Source organism: Echiichthys vipera (genome assembly GCF_963691815.1).
Source record: "Echiichthys vipera genome assembly, chromosome: 19".
NCBI classification, from domain to species: domain Eukaryota; kingdom Metazoa; phylum Chordata; class Actinopteri; order Perciformes; family Trachinidae; genus Echiichthys; species Echiichthys vipera.
The window spans coordinates 24,765,903-24,789,653 of NC_139844.1; the positions used below are offsets into that span (position 1 = coordinate 24,765,903).

The window sequence follows — 23,751 nt, forward strand, 5'->3', positions numbered from 1 at the left end:
ACTTTTTTTTAACAGTGCACTTTAAACTTTCACATCAAATCAGAACCTGTTCCTTTGCTTTTCTTCGTTTGGTTTATTTCAGATCATTCTCGTCTGCTTGATAGGCTCTGTTGTGACAGCCTTCCCTTCGGTCCGTAGGGTTTCTATCACGGCTCTCCTGGGAACCAGCGGGGCACCTCATTACACCTCCTGCAGCTCCGTACCGACCCCCATCCAGTCCAGGAGACAGGTGGATGGTCTCCGCCTCTCCCTCCATGAGGCCGTCTGTGGCTCGGCTGCTTGTTGTCTGTGAGTGAGGAAAAGCAGAGTGAAAAACAAGGAATCAAACATCCGTAACAAACTGCAACAGAAGCAAACTCAACTGATTCTGTATCCTCAGTTTGTGCTGTGTAAGGAAATTGTTTGTTGACATGAGCAATCGTGACATAATGTAATTACATATGTGCTGATTTAAAAAACACCAACAGATGTAAACACTGGGTATAAACAGGTGAACATGTCTGGGTGAATCTTAATGTTCAGGTCTGAATGAACCTGTTTAATAAATGGAGGCAGAGGTTACAGGTTCGAACCCCGGCTGGGGCCCTTCTGTGTGGAGTCTGCATGTTCTCCCCGTGTCTGCGTGGGTGTTCTCCGGTTTCCTCCCACAGTCCAAAGACGTGCAGGTGTTAGGGTGTTCCCAGCTGACATCGGGCGTGAGGCGGGGTCCACCCTGGACAGGGCGCCAGTCTATCACAGGACACATAGAGACGCACAGAGACAAACAACCATTCACACCTACGGGTGATTTAGAGTCATCAATGAACCCAACACCTGCACGTCTTTGGACTGTGGGAGGAAACCGGAGAACCCGGAGAAAACCCACGCAGACACGGGGAGAACACGCAAACTCCACACAGAAGGGCCCCAACCGGGATTCGAACCAGGAACCACCTGCACTATATCTATATATGCACTCATAAAAATTCATAAAGTCTGCTTTAAAGTTCTTCTTCTGGCTCCTTTTATTAACGCTCATGTAAACTAAACGGGTTCATTCAGACCTGAACATTAAAGTCTTTTACTGTTTTATATCAACAACAAAAGCAATGAACTGTTGAATCATCGGAAACATTTGGGTCTTTTTCAAAACGTCCCCCCATTTCGATTCTTCAGGGCTTTTTTCTCTTACTCAGCACAAACTGAGGACACAAAATCAGTTGAGTTTGTTCGACGTTGACCTCTATTTCGGCTTAAACTGACCGCACTAATTGGCCCGTCAGTGTATTTTACCTTATGGTCACGGTGATGCTGATCGATGGCGTACTGGTATTTGGCTGCATTGAGTCCGAGTGCACCGGCCAGTCTCTCTCCGAGGAAATCACAAGCTAATTTAGGCGACAAGGACAAAGACAACTGAGTGAGACTTCCTTCACAGCTAGAATTATGATTTAATATGCCTTTAATGTGTTTAACGGTCCCGTGACGCACTCAGGAGTGAAATCCTCCCGACGAGAACGGCCACATCCTTGAACGACAGCCTCGTCTGAGAGAAGAGAGAAAGAAACCATGAAACGAACGCCACTGAATGCCATCTGACATGACATTTCTCCCTAAAAAGCGTGTCCCACCCGCTCTGTCGGTTCTTTGAAGGGAGCTCTGTTTGATGCCTCCTCCTCCTCCTCCTCACGGTCTTCCTCCTCCAGAGTTTCACCGCTGGAGAAGTGGATGATCCTCCTCCGTTCTGTCGGGGCAGGACTCCCAAACTCTGTTTCCTGTTTGTCCGGTGACATCTGACAGACGAGACAGGTCTTTTCAGGTGCGTTCGTTTGTATTCACATGACATTAGTGCACATCATCTGTGTCCAGCATGCTGTCATTTACATACAGGCTACACCACTGACCCAACGTCCCACACAGCTGTTAACAGTGACCTCACACCTTTGTTCCTGTTACTGAACCAACATGTCTGTTTGTCACTTACTTCCTCGTGGTCGTTGTTCATTCTCAAGTCTCTCCCGTGTCACAGCTGCACCGTACGTCCATCCACGCTGACTCAGCTCTGTGGAGAGGAACTACTACAGGATACAGGATCCCTCTTGTAACCTGAGACGCCAAACACAACAGTGCGGACCTCTGCACAGGGAAGCAGTCAGAGAGCTGTCACTGTAACGCATAATGAGTTTCCTTCTTGAGCTCTGAGAGGCCGGGCCTGTTGCACTGCTGTGTCAACTTTAGCCACCGAGACCTTAAAGGGATAGTTTGCATTTTTGAGGTTGCATGAGGCGGCTGTCCGAAGTGTTTCAGTGCGTTCCAGATGAACTGGGAAGTCGGAGTTCATGTCCAGACCTTCTTCCACCAACAACTGGACCAGGACCAGGACCAGGCTGGAACTGGACCAGCTCTAATGAAGGTCCAAACCTACTTCCACCAATGACTGGACCAGGACCAGGACCAGGATCAGGCTGGAACTGGACCAGCACTAACGAAGGTCCAAACCTACTTCCACCAATGACTGGACCAGGACCAGGACCAGGATCAGGCTGGGACTGGACCAGGACTAACCAAGTCCAGACCTACTTTCACCAACGACTGGACCAGGACGGGACTGGACCAGGACTAACCAAGTCCAGACCTTTTTTCACCAACGACTGGACCAGGACCAGGCTGGGACTGGACCAGGACTAACCAAGTCCAGACCTACTTTCACCAACGACTGGACCAGGACCAGGCTGGGACTGGACCAGGACTAACCAAGTCCAGACCTTTTTTCACCAACGACTGGACCAGGACCAGGCTGGGACTGGACCAGGACTAACCAAGTCCAGACCTACTTCTACCAATGACTGGATCCAGACGTTTGAAAGTCGAGAGCGCCTCACCAACCCCACAAACCAAGCAACAAGCATCAACAGCAGCACTGTGAGAACACACTGTTTATAAGAACGTCCGTCTTATCGTGTCTCATCCAAGCACCCCCCCCCCACACACACACATACACACACACACACACACACACACACACACACACACACACACACAGACACACACACACACACACCGCAGAGACTTCCTGCTTGATCCGATCAGGAAGTGCGTAAACACTTTACATAAAGAGTGGGTCTAGACCTCACTCCACAGACCCAACGATTCCCCCATGAGCAGCGACAAGTTGCACTTTCTTTAATAATAATATTTTTATATACAATATTAATCCAGAAATCTTGAGCACACAGAGTTAAAAGCTTACTTTTAACAGGCAGGACGGACGTCGGTCTGGACCCGTTGTGGAGAAAGAAAAGGAGAGGAAGAGAGAAAAGACGGACAGAGAGACAGTCCCAGAGATGCAGGCAACCACAAAAGCAACAGTAACTACAATAATATCTATAGTTATGTGAATATGAATAACAAGTTATGGCAGTTACTGAAGCAGAATAGTAGAAACAACTGCAGTTACGTGATAGAATATGATTATAATAATAGCAGGCACCACCACCATCAGCAGAGACCTGCACACACAGGACCACTGCAGCAGGCACCACCACCATCAGCAGAGACCTGCACACACAGGACCACGGCAGCAGGCACCACCACCATCAGCAGAGACCTGCACACAAGACCACGGCAGCAGGCACCACCACCATCAGCAGAGACCTACACACACAGGACCACGGCAGCAGGCACCACCACCATCAGCAGAGACCTACACACACAGGACCACGGCAGCAGGCACCACCACCATCAGCAGAGACCTGCACACAGGACCACGGCAGCAGGCACCACCACCATCAGCAGAGACCTGCACACAGGACCACGGCAGCAGGCACCACCACCATCAGCAGAGACCTGCACACAGAACCACTGCAGCAGGCACCACCACCATCAGCAGAGACCTGAGAGACGACAAAACACAAACAACTCCAGGAGAGAAGTGAGTTAGTAACATGTTGATGAGACATGAATGATACAGACAGAGAGGAGAGAAGCTCAGAGGATCAAATCATGTCGACAAATACAAATACAAGCGCAGTTCGTGGAAGAATGAGGTTCATGGAGGATTTAATACCATTTGAAATACATTTTACATGAAGGACACCATTAGAGGAGGAATAATGAGCCACAGCAGCGCACACAGTAATGATCCGACACGCCCCTTTAATAAACAGTTGCCTTGGAAATAATAAAGCGCTAGCATTCGTCTGACATCGGTTATGTGCCTTCGTCATAAGAACTCCATCAGAACGTGTTGTTACAGCGCGCTGTGATGAAATTCAGTGAGAAAGACTGTGAATGTTCTCATGTGTCCAGGTCGTCGTTACCCTCAAAGCAACTTCAGTCAAAAGCAACTGGACTTGGTTCTTTGTCAGGAAGACGTTTCACCTCTCATCCAAGAGGCTTCATCAGTTCATGTACGCATCTGACCAGGACCAGGACCAGGACCAGGACCAGGACGAGGCTGGGACTGGACCAGGACCAGGACCAGGGCCAGTACCAGGCTGGGACTGGTCCAACTAACTGGTGTGAGATCCAGGTATTTAACCTCTCACAAGGCCGATGATGTCACTGGAACCCTTTGTGCTCCAAGTGCCAACGACCGCCGTTGGAGCGACAGTTGTTGGTGGGAAGTAGGTTTGGACTTCATTAGTGTTGGTCCAGTCCCAGCCTGATCCTGGTCCTGGTCCAGTTGTTGGTGGAAGTTGGCTTGGACTTCGTTAGTGCTGGTCCAGTCCCAGCCTGATCCTGGTCCTGGTCCAGTTGTTGGTGGAAGTTGGTTTGGACTTCATCAGTGCTGGTCCAGTCCCAGCCTGGTCCTGGTCCTGCTCCAGTCGTTGGTGGAAGTTGGCTTGGACTTCGTTAGTGCTGGTCCAGTCCCAGTCTGGTCCTGGTCCTGCTCCAGTCGTTGGTGGAAGTTGGCTTGGACTTCATTAGTGCTGGTCCAGTCCCAGCCTGATCCTGGTCCTGGTCCTGGTCCAGTTGTTGGTGGAAGTTGGTTTGGACTTCATTAGTGCTGGTCCAGTCCCAGCCTGGTCCTGGTCCTGCTCCTGGTCCAGATGTGGTGGAAGTTGGTTTGGACTTTGTTAGTGCTGGTCCAGTCCCAGCCTGGTCCTGGTCCTTGTCCTGGTCCAGTGGTTGGTGGAAGTAGGTCTGGACTTCGTTAGTGCTGGTCCAGTCCCAGCCTGGTCCTGGTCCTGGTCCAGTCGTTGGTGGGAAGTAGGTCTGGACTTCGTCAGTGCTCTATTAAGTCTTAACGACAGTCGTTGGAGTCACAGGAGGACGTTTGTGAACAGTTGTTCTTTGAGGTTGGATTGTTGGATGAAGGGATGAAAGGGCAGCATTGTAAACTGGAGAGAAGTGGAGTCTCAGACCTCCTCCTCTGTTTAGTGATGGTTTCTTTCACTCCTCTTTCAAACCATCTGTCCTCTCTGTCCTGGTCCTGGTCCAGTCCCAGCCTGGTCCTGGTCCAGTCCCAGCCTGGTCCTGGTCCTGGTCCTGGTCAGATTCGTACATGAACTGATGAAGCCTCTTGGATGAGAGGTGAAACGTCTTCCTGACAAAGAACCAAGTCCAGTTGCTTTGGACTGAACTTGCTTTGAGGTTTACGTCTATGTTCCACTACTGCTGGACTCTAGCTCAGGTAAGCGGATGCTCCTGTAGGGGCATAAATGAGTACATGTGAGCAGTATATTACAGTTTATACACGTTTGCAGCATAGTTATGCTTTAATGACACAACTTTATTTTCAAAGCAGGAGACTTTTGAAAACGTTTGTGAAGCAGCACATGGAATAACTTTAGACACGGTTGTTCGCGGGCTCTCCCACCCCCACATCGGATAACGCTCACGCCCCGAGGGGAGCACGCTCCGTACACGTACAGTACATATATGGTGTCAACTATACACAACTGCACTCTCTCAGCGCCTGAAGCGTTTACAGGAGTAAGCATCGTGCTGCATCAGCGGATATCATGGTGCAGCCACTGGAACAGAAACATCACCATAAGCGTATGATTGGAGCTGCGTAGAAGTGTTGTCAACTAAAATATCATTAAGTAACAATAGAAATAAATTAAGAACTACTATTATCAGGAGTATATATCACAGAGTCTCTAAGCATGTGACAGGAGGATTCAGCCTTATGCAGTGAGAACATTTTCTTAAATGAACAGAAGTAAAAAAACAAACAGCTACGTCGTGAGTCACGTACAAAAAGAACCACACAACAAACGTCGTGAGGTTGAAATAAAGTGTTGTGATTGTGAACTGCTAAAACAAACCAACTGCACCCGCAATGACACATGCAGTCTGTCCACGACTCAATCATAGTTCAATCACCAAATGCACTCAAATCATCTAAAAGTGTTGTGGGAATGTCACTTCCTTCATTTACTCCTTCTACGGTTGCGTCACATTCTACGTAGTGGGAAATGTTTAACTGTACGTCCATTCTCTGAGGCCAGTGTCAGCGTGTTCACGAGGCCGGTTTCCATGATTTGAGTCATCTATGATCACTCCAGTGCCAAAAGGTGTGTTTCCATTAGGGGAAAATGTTCACTCGCCGTGTCTCCATGACAGAAAACAGCCCAAGAGGGATTAAGGGCGCACTCCCACTGTGCCCCCGTCCCGTGCCCCGTGCTTTAGGGTCCTTGTCCCCCCCTCCAGGCCCGTTTGTACTCACACTACCTGGGCCTCGGAGAATGCTTCTTGCTGCCTATACGTCATCACGCCGTAACACGTCACACACATTGATGACGTCATGACGATGCGTCGCTTTGTTTACAAAAGCGTGCGGTCTTTTGGGCACATAATGGAAAGCAGTGCACATACAATGACCTCAGAACCGCCGTAGGCCTCGTGCTCGTACACGTGCGCACGCTCGTGCTCGTACACGTGCGCACGCTCGTGCTCGTACACGTGCAAACGTGCTTTACTAAAGCCCACCTCTCCCAAACGGGCCGTGGACGGCAACCGTGCCGCTCCTAGACGCGGTACGGTTGCACTCACACTGGTCAAAGGAACCAGACTTTAGCCGCGTAACGCGTTTGGGCACGGTACGGATGGACAGTGTGAGTGCGCCCTTAGAGACTCCGGAGGTGACGTAGCACTGTGAATGGGTTTGGATCGCCGGTGATCAGCTGATCAGTGACACGGCGGCGGTCCGTTCTTTCTCAAAGTGAGAAATACAGAATAGTGTCAGTTTGATTTAAGGTGGACGTGTGATTCACAACGTCAACTTATGAACAAGTAACATGAAAGAAAATACTCCACCTTAAGAATTCTGGGCGCTGGAAAAGTGTTTGTTAACACAGGGCTGTCACCCTGCTGCACTACGGGGTGTGTGTTCGTGTGTGTGTAAGTAAATGGGAGAGAGAGAGAGGGAGCGTGAGTAAAGGGCCGCAGGTCAGAATCCAACCCTGCCACAAGCCCGTGCAAAGACGCTCGTGCGCAGATCATTTTCTTCTTCTCCACTGGATAAAAGTGTCGACTCTACTTCTCCGTGTTGTTGCGCCGTCTGTACTGCCACGCGTCACATCCCACTGAGAGCTGCATCCAATCAGCAGCCGGGCTTCTCTCAGGGGTTTGAGCGGCCGCTTTTTGCAAATTAGAGGCGTTCTCGGCGAGATCGACCCGCCTCGTCGGGGTATTCGACCATAGTGGAAACACACCTAAGACACTTGTGTAAGAGGCCACAGCGAGCAGGTTTACATCATAGCCAAAGGCACCATTAATGAAACTACTTCACCAATAAGGCTTTTTCATACTTTTACATGGACTTTCCTTACGTAACGACCTAATTCAAAGTAATCGCTGCAGCTCACGTGACCACCAACAATAACCTGGAGGGACTCTCCACCTTTTAAACAGTCTGAGGTTTACTTCATGAGCCGTTGGGGTGCACGGATAACGGCTGTCTTACCCAAACACAACACACGTTTCAGCATGAATGTCAAAACACCATGAATCAATATTACAAAAAAATACATTGTGTTTTTTCTATGGAGGTTTACATGAAAAGAAATCTGGATGCCATCGTTACAATAGATGGGACTGAAGCGTCGGGCTGAAGCCGGAGTCTGTGGGACGTTTAGGAGAGGACGCAGCCCGTGTCCTTCTGAGGCTTCAGGTCCGGCTCCTTCACTGGTTTCACCTCCTCCTCCTTGGGTTTGGCCTGTAGTCAAGGCAACAGCGACACACGTGTGAAACAACACAGTCTTAAAAAACAGATGGGACTATAAATCAGGTCCATCGGGTGTTTGTGCGACTGTCATCCAGCCTGTGTTGAGCCGCCGTACCTTGTCGTTTTTGGCTCCCTTGGTCAGGTCAAAGGTGGCGTAGACTTCAGCGGTGCACTGCTCGCTGACAGGCGGCAGCTCGAAGCCGATTGGCTCGGCCAGGCCGTAACTGGCCTTCAGCTCCAGCTGCGGCGCCTCAGCCGGGACCTTGTGGAAGTATCTGAAGGAACATGTGCAAAGTAACAGTTTAAGGGGGAAAATTGTTGTTTTTTTTAAGAGAAGATTTAAGATTCTCCGCCACTGACGAGATCACAGAGGCTTTAGTGTCGCACCTAGATCTATTTAGCAAACAACACCGTTACAAATGAGAGATACTGTAAGTATACGCAACAACGAACAGATGCGTGCATGTCTGCCCTCGCTGACTCACATGAAGCCGTTTTCTCTCTGGCACTTCTCCAGCGTGTTTTTAATGAGGCCGCCCAGTTTGAGGAAGAACAGCTGCTCCGAGGGTTTGGCCGTGGTGCCCGGGCCTTTGGTCTGACGGTACTCTTTACACAGCGCCTCCGCACGGGAGTAACCTAAACCGAGACGGCTGCGTGTTAATACAGAGAGAAGGGAAATACTGCAGCTACACACAGGAAACAAACACACAGGAAACACCTGCATTATGACCCATATGCAAAGGTTCATTGTGCTTCTGCTGCATGTTACTGATCCCAAATGAGGATAATAACATATCCCATGAGGATTAACAGTATACTTTCAAACATGGCTGCAACTAATGACTCATTTCATCGTCAAGTATCAGTTGTTTGGCCCAAAAAACGACAGAAAATGGTAGAAAACTGTGGTTCAGTGTTTCCCAAAGCCCAAGACGACGTCCTCAAACGTCTCGTTTTGTCCTCGACTCAAAGATATTCAGTTTATCGTCACAGAGGAGGAAAGAAACCAGGAAATAACCACAACTAAGAGGCTGGAAGCAGAGAATTTTGACTTAAACGTCTTAAAAACAGACGACGATGACACAAATGCAGAATCGAACACACGTATACGTACACTTCTCCGCCTCCTGTAGAGATCGTATCGCCTCCCCGCACTTGTCACTCGCCAGCAGGGTCTGTCCATGGTAGCAGTACGCCTGTGGACACAATCATGAGTACGGCTCCTTCACGTTAACAAAAGGGACGGGCGACAGCATCGGGGCACGCCTGCACTTACGTAAGCCATGTAAAAGTGCTGCTTCAGCTGAAGGTACTTCCTCCACTTGCTGCTGCACTCAGGCTCCAAAGTGTTCAGTGTGTGGTCTGCGGACAGAAACACAGATCATTAAGAACCTGGTACTGAACGGTTACGGATTTAGTGTCTCTCTCGGGGACTGATCGCTGGTCATGTCATCCCCAAAGCAGCAGCACGGGGCCTCTCGCCTTGTAAGGACCTTTCATTACGCTTAAAACAAGTTCAAGGTTACTTTTATTTATGTAGCAGAGTTACAAAGACCTGTGACAGTCATCCAAAGTGCTTCACAGAGCAGCGTCAAAAACAGAAAGAACGCATGTATAAGAAAACAGACTGCACACATACGAATATATGCACAGACATACACACACACACACATACGCGTACGTGCACGGCTACAGTAGTCACAAATAACAGTGCAAGATTATGTTAGAAAATGCCCATATGTAACATACCAACCAGGGTCTTTTTCCGCACTTACATGCATCAAATAAACCATTGAGACAGTGGCTAACAGTGATTAGCTCAGGGCAGCACGGTGAAAGCATTCAAAGGTCTTTTTTAACCACTAATGCTGCTAAAAATAACAGCAAACCTCTGCAGCAGCATGAGAAGAGTCCCTACACACACAACAAAGCACCAATGGGCTCCTTCCACTGTAATGGACTTTACTATGAGAGGAGCTGGTACAGGGGCCAGTAGGTAAGTCTCTAAAACACTCTTTTAATGAACTCTGGCTTCACTAACTACGCTGCTGCTGCTTTGTTTTATTGACAGATAAAACTGTCGACAAACGTCACTTTCAGTATTTCAGGATGTCCGTCTGGGCTTTAATGACTCGCTCGCTCCTGATATTCACGCCACTCTTTGTGTGAAATGCCCGACACTGCCCCCACGCTTTCTGGTGGTACTGTAATGTTTGGTCCATGTCAGGACGCATCCGTAAGCTTCCAGGATACGGACAGAAAAACGGACGAAATGTACGCAAAATACAGAACGAAGGCTCCGTCCGTATCCGTATGTGTCTCTAACGTGAAATGAGCTTTCAGTTCAATAACTACGCTGTTGCTGCTTTGTTGTGTGTGTAGGGACTCTTCTCATGCTGCTGCAGAGGTTTGCTGTTATTTTCAGCAGCATTAGTGGTTAAAAAAGACCTTTGAATGCCTTCACCGTGCTGCCCCGAGCTAATCACTGTTAGCCACTGTCTCAAAGGCTTATATGATGCATGTTCGTGCGGATTAAGACCCTGGTTTTGCGCTGGAATTACACTTTTAAGTATTACAGCTCTGGTTAAATTCACTCTTACTTCATGTTTGGTGTAAAAACGCTTTAATGAGGAGAACTGTGACAGGAGGGGTGGGAGCCCTTAACACAGACACACACTGCAAATACTCATCATAGTCGAGTTCAGCACGAATCAGTCCAAATGCATTTCACATTACAGAAACCTTTACGCAGACATTTTCACAATCCCACGCGCTCACATACTGACCAGCCTTCTGATAGAAGTTCGCCGTCTCAAATGCCAACGCAGCGATGAGCGTGGCGTTGTGTTTCAGCTCGATCGCTCTGGCAATCGTCACTGCAAAACAGAGGAGTAGACGGTAAACAATTAACACACGGATGCACATTAATACAGCCAGATATGAGTGTCATGTCTTATTGATGTCATATGTACTGTTGAGCCTCTGCTGTGTTTGAGGTTATGATCCGATGTGATAAAGAAAGACAGATGTTTCTAACGGCTGGTAAAACGTTCAGGCCTTTACCTTCTTGCGCCTCCGCCTGGCACTGGATGATATACGCGTCGATCGCTCGGGGCTCCAGGTCTCGGCCCTTTTCTGCTGGGGTGATGAGACGAGGGATGTGGACCTCCTGTAGCAAACATGCCAGAGAATTTGTCGTTTTTAACATCAGCTTTCAATTCATTAATTTATTATCAATCTAGTACGAATGCAGTGACAGACAGGACATGAACGGGGCACAAACAGCGGTGAAAGCGCAGAACTTACACAGAACGTCTAATGTTGCTGTTAATGGGTTTGCAGAGGGAAGACTGGTGTGTTTTAAACAGACATTTAAGGCGCCTTGTGCGTGAGGAACAAACGCTAAGGGCTGTGACGTAAAGGTGGTATCTGACGCCGTGGGAATGGGAAAAGGCTGCAAGTCCTGAGTTATGACTCTGAGTGCATTTATAATCGGGTTATTGGAGCATCTGTTCGGAGTTCAGTCATGTAAACACCAGATCCTGTTGTCAGTAATCTGGATAAGCCTGTATCGCGTTCATGAGAGAACCTGAGATGCTCCCTGGAGTACTCCAAAAGAAAGGACATCGCTGCATGTGCACGCCTTATCTCGGTTATTGAGCGCTGCCGACTTCAGCGCAGGTGCAGCTCCAGCACCGAACATGATGTCACAGAAATACAAACAACAGCGGCAGCGAAAGTGTCAGTCAGTGAAAGAGTTTTGTCTTTTGGAAATTAAAGAGGTTGTGTGTCTTAATCCACTGCTCCCCTGTTCTACATGGTGTTAGTGACAGGCCGGCAACAGTGCGGAGGACGTTAAAGCGTAGCTCCTTTCAGCAATCGCTCAGTACAGTCTGTTAGTGTGTGCATGTACGTGTGTGTGTGTGTGTAAATGGGAGAGAGAGGGAGCGTGAGTTAACGACCACAGGTCAGAATCCAACCCGGCCGCTGCAGCACTCATTTAACAAGCCCGTGCAAAGACACTCGTGCACAGATCATTTTCTTCTTCACCTCTGGATAAAAGTGTCGACTCTACATCCGTGTTGTTGTGGCGTCTGTTCTACTATACGTCACATCCCACTGAGAGCTGCAACCAATCAGCAACCGGGCTTCTCTCAGGGGTTTGAGCGGTCATTTTTGCAAATTAGGGGCGTTTCGACGAGATAAACCCACCTCATTCAGGGTATTCGACCATAGTGGAAACACATCTAAAGCATAGAATAACCAGGTTGCTGGTATTTATCGTGTGTATGGGGAATATGAATAACCTGATTTCTCTGTGCTCATGGAAACACCATTTCCAGAATCTGATCATAACTATGATGAGCCTCATAAACGGCTTATTCACATGAGTACGAGTGTCTTTCGCCCCGTTCACACGGCCTTTGGAAGCGGGAAGGATGCCCGGTTATTCCGCACCACAACATCCAAGTCCCACTGCTCTTTGATAAGTTATGGAGAAGCCCGTCTGTAGCTGCATCTCACCTTGAGGGTTTTGAAAATACCAGCAGCCACTTTCAAGCTCCGGTGAACGTCTTTCGCCTCAGCCTCCGTTACACTGTTGAACAAAAAACATACATTAGTAATATTAGTATCAAATACGTTAGTAACAACTGATTCAACATTATTGAATACAACAATACGTACTTTTCTTTCCCCGCAAGTCTTGAGGCAAACTTGGTGTACCACAGGGCCACGTTGAAGGCCATGGAGACCAGTTCAAAGACCGCATCCTGCTGGGCGCTGGGAGCAGAGCACAGACACACGGGGTTACACGGACTGCTGTACGCACACAAGTCAGCAATGCTAACATAAAAACATGCAGCTCACTGCAGCTCCTGTTTGTGCAGGGATCAGAAAGTCTGTGTATGTCTCATTGGGCTGTTCAGTCGTGACGTAACACCCTTTCAAAATAAGGTTTCCGGGTCCAAACGCTCCGTTGAAACAAAACAGACACAACCACCGAACATGTGAACTTATGCATGGTCAGTTAGACTCTTTTTCATGCATAAGAAAGAGGTCAAATGACAATTATGTTGTTTTTAAAGTCAGATCCGTTCAAACAACGGGGATCACGGCACTGAGGTGTTGTAGAAACATGAGGCTCAGACAGGAAATCATATTTTGAAAGGGCGTTACATCACGTCCTAACAGCTGGATAGGCCCTGTAGCAGCGCAGGTTTTCATTCCAACCAAGCAAGAACACACCTAATCCAACAAATCAACTGTGTGAAGACGGTTCAGGTGATTGCATGACTCGAGTCAGGTGTGTTTTTGCTTGCTTGGAATGAAAACCTGCAGCCACAGCGACTCTTTACTGGATCACTTTCACACACCCTGAGCCACTCTTGGGTTACCATGGGTTGAACTCGGAAAGGAGACACACAATGTTCCAACAAAAAACATGATTTATTTAACCAGAAATCCAGCAAACAAAGAAAATCCCTGTGCACCTCCAGCTCTGGTAAAAAAAAACATTTGCTCACCCAGGTGCATGCTAGGACCACCATGCACCTAGAGTGTGGTCTTTACCTGCTCTCTAAAGTGTCCTGAGATAACTTTTGTTATTCTGGGTTTTCACCTTGGTGCGTTTCCTTGTAAGGTGTCGGTCCACTTGAAGTTCTGGATGAACCTCATCTTGTTCTCCTGTGTAGTTCCATCCAAGGACGAGATGAAGCCTGTTGCATCATCAACCAATATTACACAAAAGAGAAGAAGTTGGTTAGATGCAAAATAACATAATAAAGAAATATAGAATTACTGCTTTGTGGTTGTGTGGATCCACCAGCCGGTGGAGTTTCAGTTTAGCATCAGAACTGTCCAGCTGCAAATGTGACCCTAAGAAAAGGTTTCTCTGTGGTTTACAGACGTACTTTATTTTATTAATGATAAATGTTGGTTACATGTGCATCCTTGCTGATGCTCGCAGCGTAGGAAAATGCCGTCTCGCCAAGCTCAGTACGGACTGACTGGACAGCAAACGAGATGAAGTCCAGGCAGATACATTGACAAATAAGAGGGGAGCGGTCCGATAATGGATTTATAGATAAACAGACACCAGTGAGTGGTTCTGTGCGTGGAAAGTGAAGACCAGTGTGTGAGAGAGAACGATGCAGTGATGTGTGAGGGGTTTACAGCCAAATATGACTTAAAAACATACTAAACGTTAACCAAAGTTTCACTTTTCAGACTGAATTGAGATTGAATTTCTCCTCCCTCATACTTAACCGGCTTATAACAACGTTTTAAGTATCTTAAAAGTTGAAAAGAAATGTGTTATCCCACTCTGTCTGACAGCAGACAGGAAAAATACACATCACATGCAAAATGACAACCTTTATTTATACGGGTAAAATCTCAGTGAGACCCAGGGTAGCAGCAAAACACAAAGTTACAGACTAACTGAACACACAGGAGACACAACACACAACACACACAGTAAAATATTACAGTACAGACTGCAGAGGGCAAAGAACAGGTTAAGCACAAGTTAAGTTATGTCTCTCTAGGTCGTCCTTAGACGAGCCGTCCATCGTTGTCTCCAGTCACCCAGATTCTCCACACATCTCTCCAGTTCGCTGGTACTCTGGGCTCCTGCATCCCTCTTGAGTATGTCCACGTATGTTAGTGTGGGACGTCCTCTTGACCGGCGCCCGTGTGTCGTGCCGGTTCCCACAGCAGCAGCTTGCTGGCTGACAGTCCTGGGTGTCTTTGGCAGTGCCCTGCAAGTCTCATTCTCCTTACAGCGATCTGTTCACTCACCCTTGGTGTTCCCTCGTACAGGATCATGTTGGTTACATGTGCATCCTTGCTGATGCTCAGCACTGCACGCAACATCCTGGTGTAGCACCCGTCCAGGGACTCCTCTAGGGTTGGTTTAAGGGTCCAGCATTCACTGCCATAGAGGAGAACGGACTCTACTGTCGCGTAGAAGAAGATGTACAAGTGCAGACCCCCACAGACTGTCTCAACAGCCTCCCTACGAGCAGTTTGAAGTCCCCTAAAGAAGTAAAGCTGGACAAGCTGGTTCCAGGTCGCAGGAGCAGCTTCAGCCTCTGTTGGAGCTGGTTCCAGGTCGCAGGAGCAGCTTCAGCCTCTGTTGGAGCTGGTTCCAGGTCGCAGGTGCAGCGTAGGAAAAAGCCTTCTTGCCAAGCTCAGTACGTACTGACGGGACGGGAAACGAGATGAAGTCCAGGGGCAGGAGGCTGCGATCGGACTGCTTCCGTACCAGATACATTGACAAATAAGAAAGGAGCGGTCCCATAATGGATTTATAGATAAACAGACACCAGTGAGTGGTTCTGCGCATGGAGAGTGAAGACCAGTGTGTGAGAGAGAATGATGCAGTGATGTGTGAGGGGTTTACAGCCACTTATGACTTAAAGACAAACCACACATTAACCAAAGTTTCACTTTTCAGACTGAATTGAGATTGAATTTCTCCTCCCTCATACTTAACCGGCTTTTAACAACTTTTCCCCCTTTTTAAGTGTCTTAAAGAAACATGTTATCCCACTCTGTCTGACAGCAGACAGGAATAATACACACCACATGTTTTGCACATCATTTTCTACACATTTCTTTTGAATTCAGACTTTTCTTTTCAGTATCAGGGGAAACTTTTGGATCTCTACCAAATTGAAAATAAAGCTCTGTTGGTTTTTAATAATGTTTGACTGAACAACAAGTTAGTGACTTAACATAAAACAACAAAACGAGCCTAAGCCACTGAAGGGCTTCTGTCCTGGGACTTGTAATCGACACGTCCGTCGTCTTCCAGGTCCGATGAACCCAACACGCCTTTTGAATCATCAACATTTATTCATATAATTGCGCTCTTGACAGTAGACGCCCTGCCCTTACCTGTGCATACAAACAACACAAGACCTTAAACAAAGGCAACAAAGGCGACAACGACCACGTCTGTCAAAAACATGTTTGCTCTTTCCTATCAGCAGCACACCTGCTGAGTGATCACCTGCTGCTGTATTTAACACTTCCTACACCCCACAGTGCAGAGCCCCACCTACTGTGGCCTCCAGGAAATAAACACAAATACACATCTAACCACAAAAATGTCTCCTCACATTTTCAGGCGTTAACACCTGAACAGAACAGAGAGAAGAATAGATCGGACGTGTGGAGTGCAGGCCTGAACATACCTTGCAGGAGGGAGAAGTATGCATCGGTGGCGTTTTTCATGATCTCAGGGTTGCAGGTGACGTCGGTGAACATCTCCAGCAGTCTCGCCCTGGTTGTCCTCAGGTCACTGAATGTGTCAAACACACAGCAATTAAACTGATGCGCTAAAAATATGCTGCTGAACATGCTGAGTAATTATTCCCGACAAGGCATTGTCCTATTGTAAGGCAACAGGGTGACTGTGGTTGTATTATGGTTACAGACGCACGCCATTGGACGTGACATCATCATGTATCAGAGAGGGTTAGGAGACATGAGAGATACTTTAGACTTTAATGTGAAACCGTACAGTTTATGGGCAGCACGCCGACAGTTAATACACATAAGGACAAACAACAGAATAAACATGTAGACAGATGAATGGCAGAGTGAGACTGTGGAGGTTTTTGTCTTGCTCTGGCGTCAGGCACCAGGCTTCTGCCGTAGCGGGCCCTCCTGAACACCAGGGACCTTAACCTGCGTCCAGAGGGCGTGATGGTGAAGTGGAGGTTGAGTGGGTGTGTGTTGTCCTGTGCTAATGTTGATGCGTGAGATGGCCTTGAGGTTGAGCTCTCTTATATCTGTGTTAGTCTGTTCCCTTTTTATTAAAAAGGCTAAATGCCTGTGAATGTTCTCATTTGTCATCGGGGAAGTTCCCAGAAGAGTCAACAATCTAACCTCAAAGAACAACTGTTCACAAACGGCCTCCTGTGACTCCAACGACTGTCGTTCAGACTCAACAGAGCACTAACCAAGTCCAAACCTACTTCCACCAACGACTGTCACTCTAACAACGGAGCACAAAGGGTTCCAGTGACATCATCGGCCATGTGAAAGGTTAAACACCTGGATCTCCACACCAGTTAGTTGGACCAGTCCCAGCCTGGTCCTGGTCCTGGTCCAGTCCCAGCCTGGTCAGATGCGTACATGAACTGATGAAGCCTACAAATAACCAAGTCCAGTTGCTTTTGACTGAAAATGCTTTGAGGATAACGATGCTAAATGTTCCTGTCAAGCCCGGCACCTTCACTCACATGGACAGGTACATGCTTCATTCATTCAACAGTAGGATCAGTATCAGGTATCGGCTGACACGCTCAGCCCAGGTGTCAGTGTTGGATTGGATCAGAACGTGTGAGTGTGGCCCGGGTTTTGACAGTCAGTGTGTCAAAGAAGCAAGTGGAACAGCAGAGCAGGACAATACTTGTATACAACAGCAGGAAGGAGGACACGGGGACAACATGGAGTCAAAACCAATGCACTGTGGCCCATCTGTCATGGCCACAGCCACAGACCAACAGGGTGAGAGTGGATGAAACGGAGATAAGTCATACTTGCAGATCTTGTTGGCAGCGGGGCTCCCTGCCACTCCATAGAAGTTAAAGGACACGGGCGCTGTTGCCTTCAGGGGGTTCCTGTGAAACCAATGTGCCATCCTGTGGAGAGGACACACCTTTAGACACACACCGACAAACAGCTCATGAAGGAGGGTTGTTTCTGGCATTAATACAGTTTGGATACAGAGGCATGGATGACCTCCCGAATAGTAAACACAGTTATTTATTGAGCAGGAAGCAGAAGCTATGTGACATCTTAGCTAGCGTCGTTTCACCGATACGCTAGCAACCGTGTTAGCATCTTCACAGGAAGCTTTTCCCAAAGTTACCCAGCAAAACAAACTGATACAGAGCCAGTGAGTCCACCCTGGGCGGCCATTAATGGTGTTTTACGGTTATTTACCTGCCTGTTTTAGACAGAAAGTCTATTACGTAAGCTAGGAAGAGCTAGCGGCTAACTGGCTAACGCTACACCGTGAAGCGTAAACATGATTTATTGAGTCGACGTGACAACTGGCTTGTTCTACAGACACATAAATAGGTTTATTTTGAATTTAAATTATACCCGTGGTGGTGTTTACCTGTCCCGGTGCTGTAGTCTGAGGTTTGGTCCCTGTGGAGAAAAGTCTGACAGTCACAACAACTTACTTCCGGAAATAAACACGGAGCAGGAACTGACCAATGAGAGCGCGCGTCTCAGTCATGTGACGTGCCTGGGCAAAAGGCTTCAGAGCCTGATTTATACATTTATTTCTACTTTATTTGACAGAGACAGAGCATTTTAATGAGCATTTCTGTGAATATACCAGATGTAACAACAGGCAGATAGGAAGGAAACACACTAACTATTCAATTCAATTTTATTTATAGTGCAAAATCATAACAACAGTTATCTCAGGACACTTTACAGAGCAGGTAAAGACCACACTCATAATACACACCCACCTTATGTGCAGTGTCTCCAGGACACAGGGATTACACTCCAGCCACCTTTGACCCATGACACTGAATCGGTGTTTTCTGTTTTATTTAAAGCTTTTAATTTAGATAAAAAGTCTAGAAGTCTAGAATGATATATATTAGTCTGGTCTATCACAGTGTATATGCACCAATATGTAAACCTTTGTTACAGACATCGGGCATGAAACGATGGCTGGAGTGATTTAGAAAATGGTGTTATGACGTAGTTTGTCCAGCAGAACGTGGTCAGCAACTGATGCTGAGCGTACGGCACCAGTGAGGAGCTGTTACCACTGGTTAACTAACTACTGACAACACCGGTGTTACTGACTCTGCTGTGAACGATCCCAGGCTCCGGGCGAGCTTTAGATAACCTGACTCCTCCAGATGAATTCAATTCTGTTTTATTCACAGTGCCAAATCATAACCAAAGTGATCTCAGGACACTTTACAGAGCAGGTAAAGACCACACTCTGTGACTTATTTATGATTTACAGAGACCCAACAATTCCCCCGTAGAGTACGGTGGCGTTGAAAACCTTCACTATAACAGACAGGAACGTCAGACAGACCCAGCTCTGTGGAGGACGCACATCTGTCTGCACCGGAGAGAGGAAGAGAAGGAGAGAGAGAGAGAGACAAAGACAGAGACAGACACACTTCCAGTAACTATAATAATATCTATATTAATGTGAATATGACTCATATGTTATAACAGTTAATACAGCAGAACAGTAGAAACAAGCACAGCTAAGGTGATAGAACATGACAATGATAATAATTATGGTGGTAAACATGATCAATGATGAGCAGTGGTAATAACAGCTGCGATACAGCGACACACACCACTGATAAACTAAGATAAGAACAAAACTTTCTGATGAAACTAGGGATTCAAGTCAATTGAATATCCTAACTAAAGTGATCTCAGGACACTTTACTGAGGGATCGTCTGAGGATCATTTTTATCAGCCTTGGACGATGACCGGATACAGACTGGTGATTTTCTTGAGCCGATTCTACTTTTGCTTCCTCAAGTTACATCCTAAAAATTACACAATGATGATAAACAAATGTTACGAGTGTTAATTTTAAAGAAAGGAACATTTCTTGAATTTTAAAAAGACGTCTCCAGCCACACGGAGCTTCCTTTGGACGCCTGTCTGTGAATGATGACGAGAAAATACATTGATGAATGCCCCCCCAAAATAAAACAACAACAACAACAACAACAACATGTCATCAGTCATAAAAAACTAACCAAAAAAAAAAAAAACAAGCAGCACATGAGGACAAACTACACGGACGACAGACATTTAGTGGAGATCTACGCACGCTTCACAGACACGGTACGCTCCGTGCTATTTGCTCCAGCCGCACGGAGCTTCCTGTGGACGCCTCTCTGTGAATAAAGACGCGTAAAAACACGGAAGAACAAATAAAAACACACAATAAAAAAAAGGGACTTGATCCACGATGAGAAAATGAAAATTCAGACTTTTATTTTTTCCCCATTTGGCAAATAATGAACATTTCAACAGCCATTTCAAGTGATTATCAGACGGAAAGGAAAGAGAATCAAGCTCAACCCACTAAAACAAAGAATCATCATCAACCCTTCTACTGTACAGTTGCTTTTACAAAGTACATCCATGCATCAGGCCGTCTTTGCCGCGCTCCTTAAGAACCGATTGTGCTTTTTCAACATAAAACAGAAGATTTCATCATCACATTGAGTTCGGATTGTGCACCGTCATCAGATGGAGCCACTTATCCGTCCACTCTTACAAAGACCAAGTGATGCGTTACTTTACCCGACTGTACGACGCAGATTTTTGTGAAATTAACATTCACATTCAAATTCCCCTCAACATCTCATGAAGAAAGACGCTCAAAAATACATATATCAGGTGAGCTGCGTGTTCCCCGGCCCCGACTCATGCACACAGGTACGTCAGCAACCATGTTATCAGTGCACCTTTAACGTCTCTCAGGCACAAACGACAATAAAGGCACTTTTGGTGCTTTAAGGCAATAAACACATTAACAGATATGTGTTAATAGTCACTGTAAAAAGGCACGTTTAGCTATAGTTCATGTTTTCACCAACTATTCAATGAATGCCAGAAAAGGAACGGCATCACCGTGCGGTTCATCGTGTTCTGATCTAAGTGTCACATCCCAAAATACTCTCTAACAAAAGGTGCAAATACTGAACACGAACGCAGCTCTGGGCGACGCTCGGGACCCTGATGTTTGCAGAACGAAAGGTTTTGAACAGGAGTCCAAAAGGTCATTTTTCCCCTATCACGAAAAATCAATCATCAAACCAGCTCTGCTGCTGAAACCGGGTCAAACGGGGGGAAAGGGGACTGGAACTAAGTGGTGTCAGTTGTGAAGAAGAGATCCCTGCTCACAGTGAAGATCACATTCAGGAACACAAATGAGAATATGTGCATGAAATAACCTCGACTTAAAAGTCATTTGCTGTATAAACTACAGCTTTCCCGTTGTATTTAAGATCGTCACACACTCCAGATTAAACGTCTGCACCCGTACAGCTGCATGCATGTGCCTTTTTGTCGCTGCACTTAAAACCGTACCATAAAAAGCGCAAACGAATCACCGCGGCTGAACGGTTCATAAAAGCAACGCAAGACGCAAACACGGTGACTTTCTTATGAATAAACATGTTGTGTAATGTTCCCAGTTGACTAAACATACATGCAAATAACATCACAGCTGTGTGTGTATGCACATTCTGACAGAAATCCACGCTATTGTGCGATAAATCTAACGTAATGTTTTGGCTTTTAAGACACCCAGAGATAAACACACATGAGATTCAACAGTGTGAACCACATGTGCGTCACACACACACACACACACACACACACACACACAACACAAAAATCAAGAACAGTCTTTGGCAACTGTGCAGCTTTGGTGATGACAAATAAAAGCCTTTAAAACGTCTCGCTGTGCACGTGCAGCAGCAGCAGCAGCCTCCATTTGGTCCCGATCCTTGGAAGAACTTTGCACACTTAAAGAGTGGAAATGCAGCCCGCGGCCTCTGAAACCCTGAAGAGTTACGCATGAATGGCACATCTGCAGAGCACCAGTATACAGTTCACCCACATCACTGAGAGAAAAGGTACAGTTCAAAGACGTTTGGCGTAGTTATTGCATAGAATGTGGTCTCGGACGTCTCCCCAGCCGCCGTTCTTCATGTGCGCCTTGTGCTCCGCCGCCTCGGCGTCCTTAAGCACGAGCGACGCGGGGAAGAGGCCGTCTTTGGCCTTCTGGAGGCTCTCCTCGGCCTTCTGCGCGGCCCACTCCGGCCTGCAGTTTGCCTTCTGGTGAAGGCCGCAGTTCCCCGTGTGCAGAACCCTGGAGCCCTGCGCCACCAGCACTTTGATGGGCTTGGATATGCAGGTCCCCGAGAGGTACTGCAGAGTCCAGTCCCAGTTGTAGTCGTCGTAGGTGCAGAATTCGTTGTTGCAGCCCATCAGCTTGTAGTACACCTCCCTGGAGATCGCCATGCCTATGTTGTGTTTAGTGGACATCCACCCAGTGGTCGACACCTTATTGGACAGCGTGGTGAAGTCCGTCAGCTCGTTGTGGTTCCCCAAAGCCAGCATGTCACAATCGGGGCAGCTGCTCTTCCTGAACTCTAGCATCGATTTATAGAAGTGGAAAAAGTCCGGCAGGACGAAGTTGTCCTCCTCCAGGAAGACGACGAAGCCGCTGTAGCCCTGCATCACCTGCACCCGCTCCCACACAAAGTGCAGCTTCCACCACCAGTGGTGTTTGGTTTGAGTGATGAAGGCCTCCCTGTAGTGTCCGTACGAGTCGGGGTGAGCCGCGTTGAGGCATCCTGTTTTGACAGCGTCGTCCTTGGATATGTCTCGGGGGCAGTCGCGTGGATCCTTCCCAGGAAACTCGCCCGGATACAGCTGAGTGCTGAAGGGGAAATAAATCTGCAGCACTTTGCAGAAAGTTATCCCCTGCACAATGGCGTTTATTTCCTCTGAGAAGTAGTCGTGGCTGAAGATGAGGAGGAAGCTGTGGACCTCGGCGGCCCCCTCCAGGGACCTGATGAGCAGCCGGAGGTACTCGGGCCTGTTGTGGACCTGCACGACCAGCACCAGCCGAGGCTCCCCTGGAAACGTCTCCGCGTTGTGGACGCACTGCTTGTAGTTGGCGTTGTAAACGGACTGAGTCAGTGTCGCGGGCGAGCCGAAGTTAAACCTCCCCGCGTCACCGGACCGCGCGCTCTGACCCGCGGTGTCACGTCCACCCGCGTCATTCTCAGAAACCAACAACACGCGCGTGGAAAACAGCAGCGTCACGACCACGAGAGAAACCCCCAGCAGCGCCAGCACGTTCTTCTTCAGCAGCCGAAACCTCATTGTTCCCAAAGTAGACCCGGGTTTAGGTTTGGGGGGTGGGGGGGGTACAACACCAAAGGGCTCCGATCACCTGGTCGCGCGCACCTTCATTGTAAACTTGTCTGCAACAGTGTTTCCTCGCGCGGTGGGTGGAACTCGTGACGCGTCCTAAACCGAGCGCCAGACGCTTCTGGTCGTGCGCGTCTCCTCTCGCGGGACCGTCTCTCCACTGGAGCACCGTGCCATTTGCCAAAACAGCCGCTCCGACTTCTTCTTCTTCTTCTTCTTCTTCTTCTTCTTCTTCTTTGCACCTGGAAAAGTAGAACAAAGCGAAGTGAGTGAGCGCGCGTTACCGCCGAGTCCCGCGCACTTTTACGCGTCAGGAGAAGCGTCGTCGCCGCGGTTTAGGTGGACTGTGACTTACCCGGACGAGGTGTCAGCGCGCTCATACAGGAAGAGGGTGATGAGACATCTCTGCTCCGACTTATTGACTGCTGACGTGTACGATCCAACCCACGGAGGGGGGGCCGACTGGGCTGCGGCTGCACCAATCACCGCCTCCCCGTCGCTGTGTAACGTGAGACGGACACGCAAACCAGGCCCTTTTTAGTGAACACCAGGAAAACCTCTCTCACTAAGTCACTACCTTTCTCTGCAGTCACACGGGGACAGTGCCCCTCCTGTTAAT

The 23,751-nt window shown here is 47.8% G+C and overlaps 3 protein-coding genes across 5 annotated transcripts; all 3 read right to left on the reverse strand.

Moving 5' to 3' along the window:
* Window positions 1–73: 73 nt before the first annotated feature.
* On the reverse strand, window positions 74–2,346 carry LOC310961740 (protein FAM177A1; the record flags this gene model as incomplete). Its single annotated transcript, XM_083933951.1, has 5 exons — window positions 1,964–2,346; window positions 1,611–1,772; window positions 1,471–1,525; window positions 1,273–1,367; window positions 74–286 (listed from the first exon to the last, which is right to left on the reverse strand). Exons 1-5 carry the CDS (start codon window positions 1,982–1,984, stop codon window positions 74–76), a joined length of 546 nt encoding a protein of 181 aa, XP_083790077.1. The 5' UTR covers window positions 1,985–2,346.
* A 1,685-nt stretch (window positions 2,347–4,031) lies between these two features.
* brox (BRO1 domain and CAAX motif containing) lies at window positions 4,032–18,360 on the reverse strand (the record flags this gene model as incomplete). 3 transcript variants are annotated; one of them, XM_083934184.1, is made up of 13 exons in its annotated part: window positions 18,294–18,360; window positions 17,710–17,811; window positions 16,357–16,463; window positions 13,776–13,872; window positions 12,842–12,937; window positions 12,680–12,752; window positions 11,219–11,324; window positions 10,942–11,031; window positions 9,432–9,517; window positions 9,270–9,351; window positions 8,641–8,791; window positions 8,271–8,430; window positions 4,032–8,146 (listed from the first exon to the last, which is right to left on the reverse strand). In XM_083934184.1, the coding sequence occupies exons 2-13, from the start codon at window positions 17,808–17,810 to the stop codon at window positions 8,063–8,065; spliced, it is 1,233 nt and encodes a 410-aa protein (XP_083790310.1). In that variant the 5' UTR covers window position 17,811; window positions 18,294–18,360. The 3 variants fall into 3 exon arrangements, with proteins under 3 accessions (XP_083790310.1, XP_083790311.1, XP_083790312.1); XM_083934185.1 differs by having other exon boundaries at window positions 18,278–18,352; XM_083934186.1 differs by lacking the exons at window positions 4,032–8,146; window positions 8,271–8,430 and having other exon boundaries at window positions 8,637–8,791.
* A 1,784-nt stretch (window positions 18,361–20,144) lies between these two features.
* Window positions 20,145–23,535, reverse strand: LOC310962123 (alpha-1,6-mannosyl-glycoprotein 2-beta-N-acetylglucosaminyltransferase). The gene is made up of 2 exons (XM_083934502.1): window positions 23,488–23,535; window positions 20,145–23,374 (listed from the first exon to the last, which is right to left on the reverse strand). The coding sequence occupies exon 2, from the start codon at window positions 23,082–23,084 to the stop codon at window positions 21,834–21,836; it is 1,251 nt and encodes a 416-aa protein (XP_083790628.1). The 5' UTR covers window positions 23,085–23,374; window positions 23,488–23,535; the 3' UTR covers window positions 20,145–21,833.
* Between the last annotated feature and the right edge of the window lie 216 nt (window positions 23,536–23,751).

What these genes read in the sequence shown, in the direction of transcription:
- LOC310962123 (XM_083934502.1), bottom strand. Translation starts at nt 23,084, where the DNA reads ATGAGGTTTCGGCTGCTGAAGAAGAACGTGCTGGCGCTGCTGGGGGTT.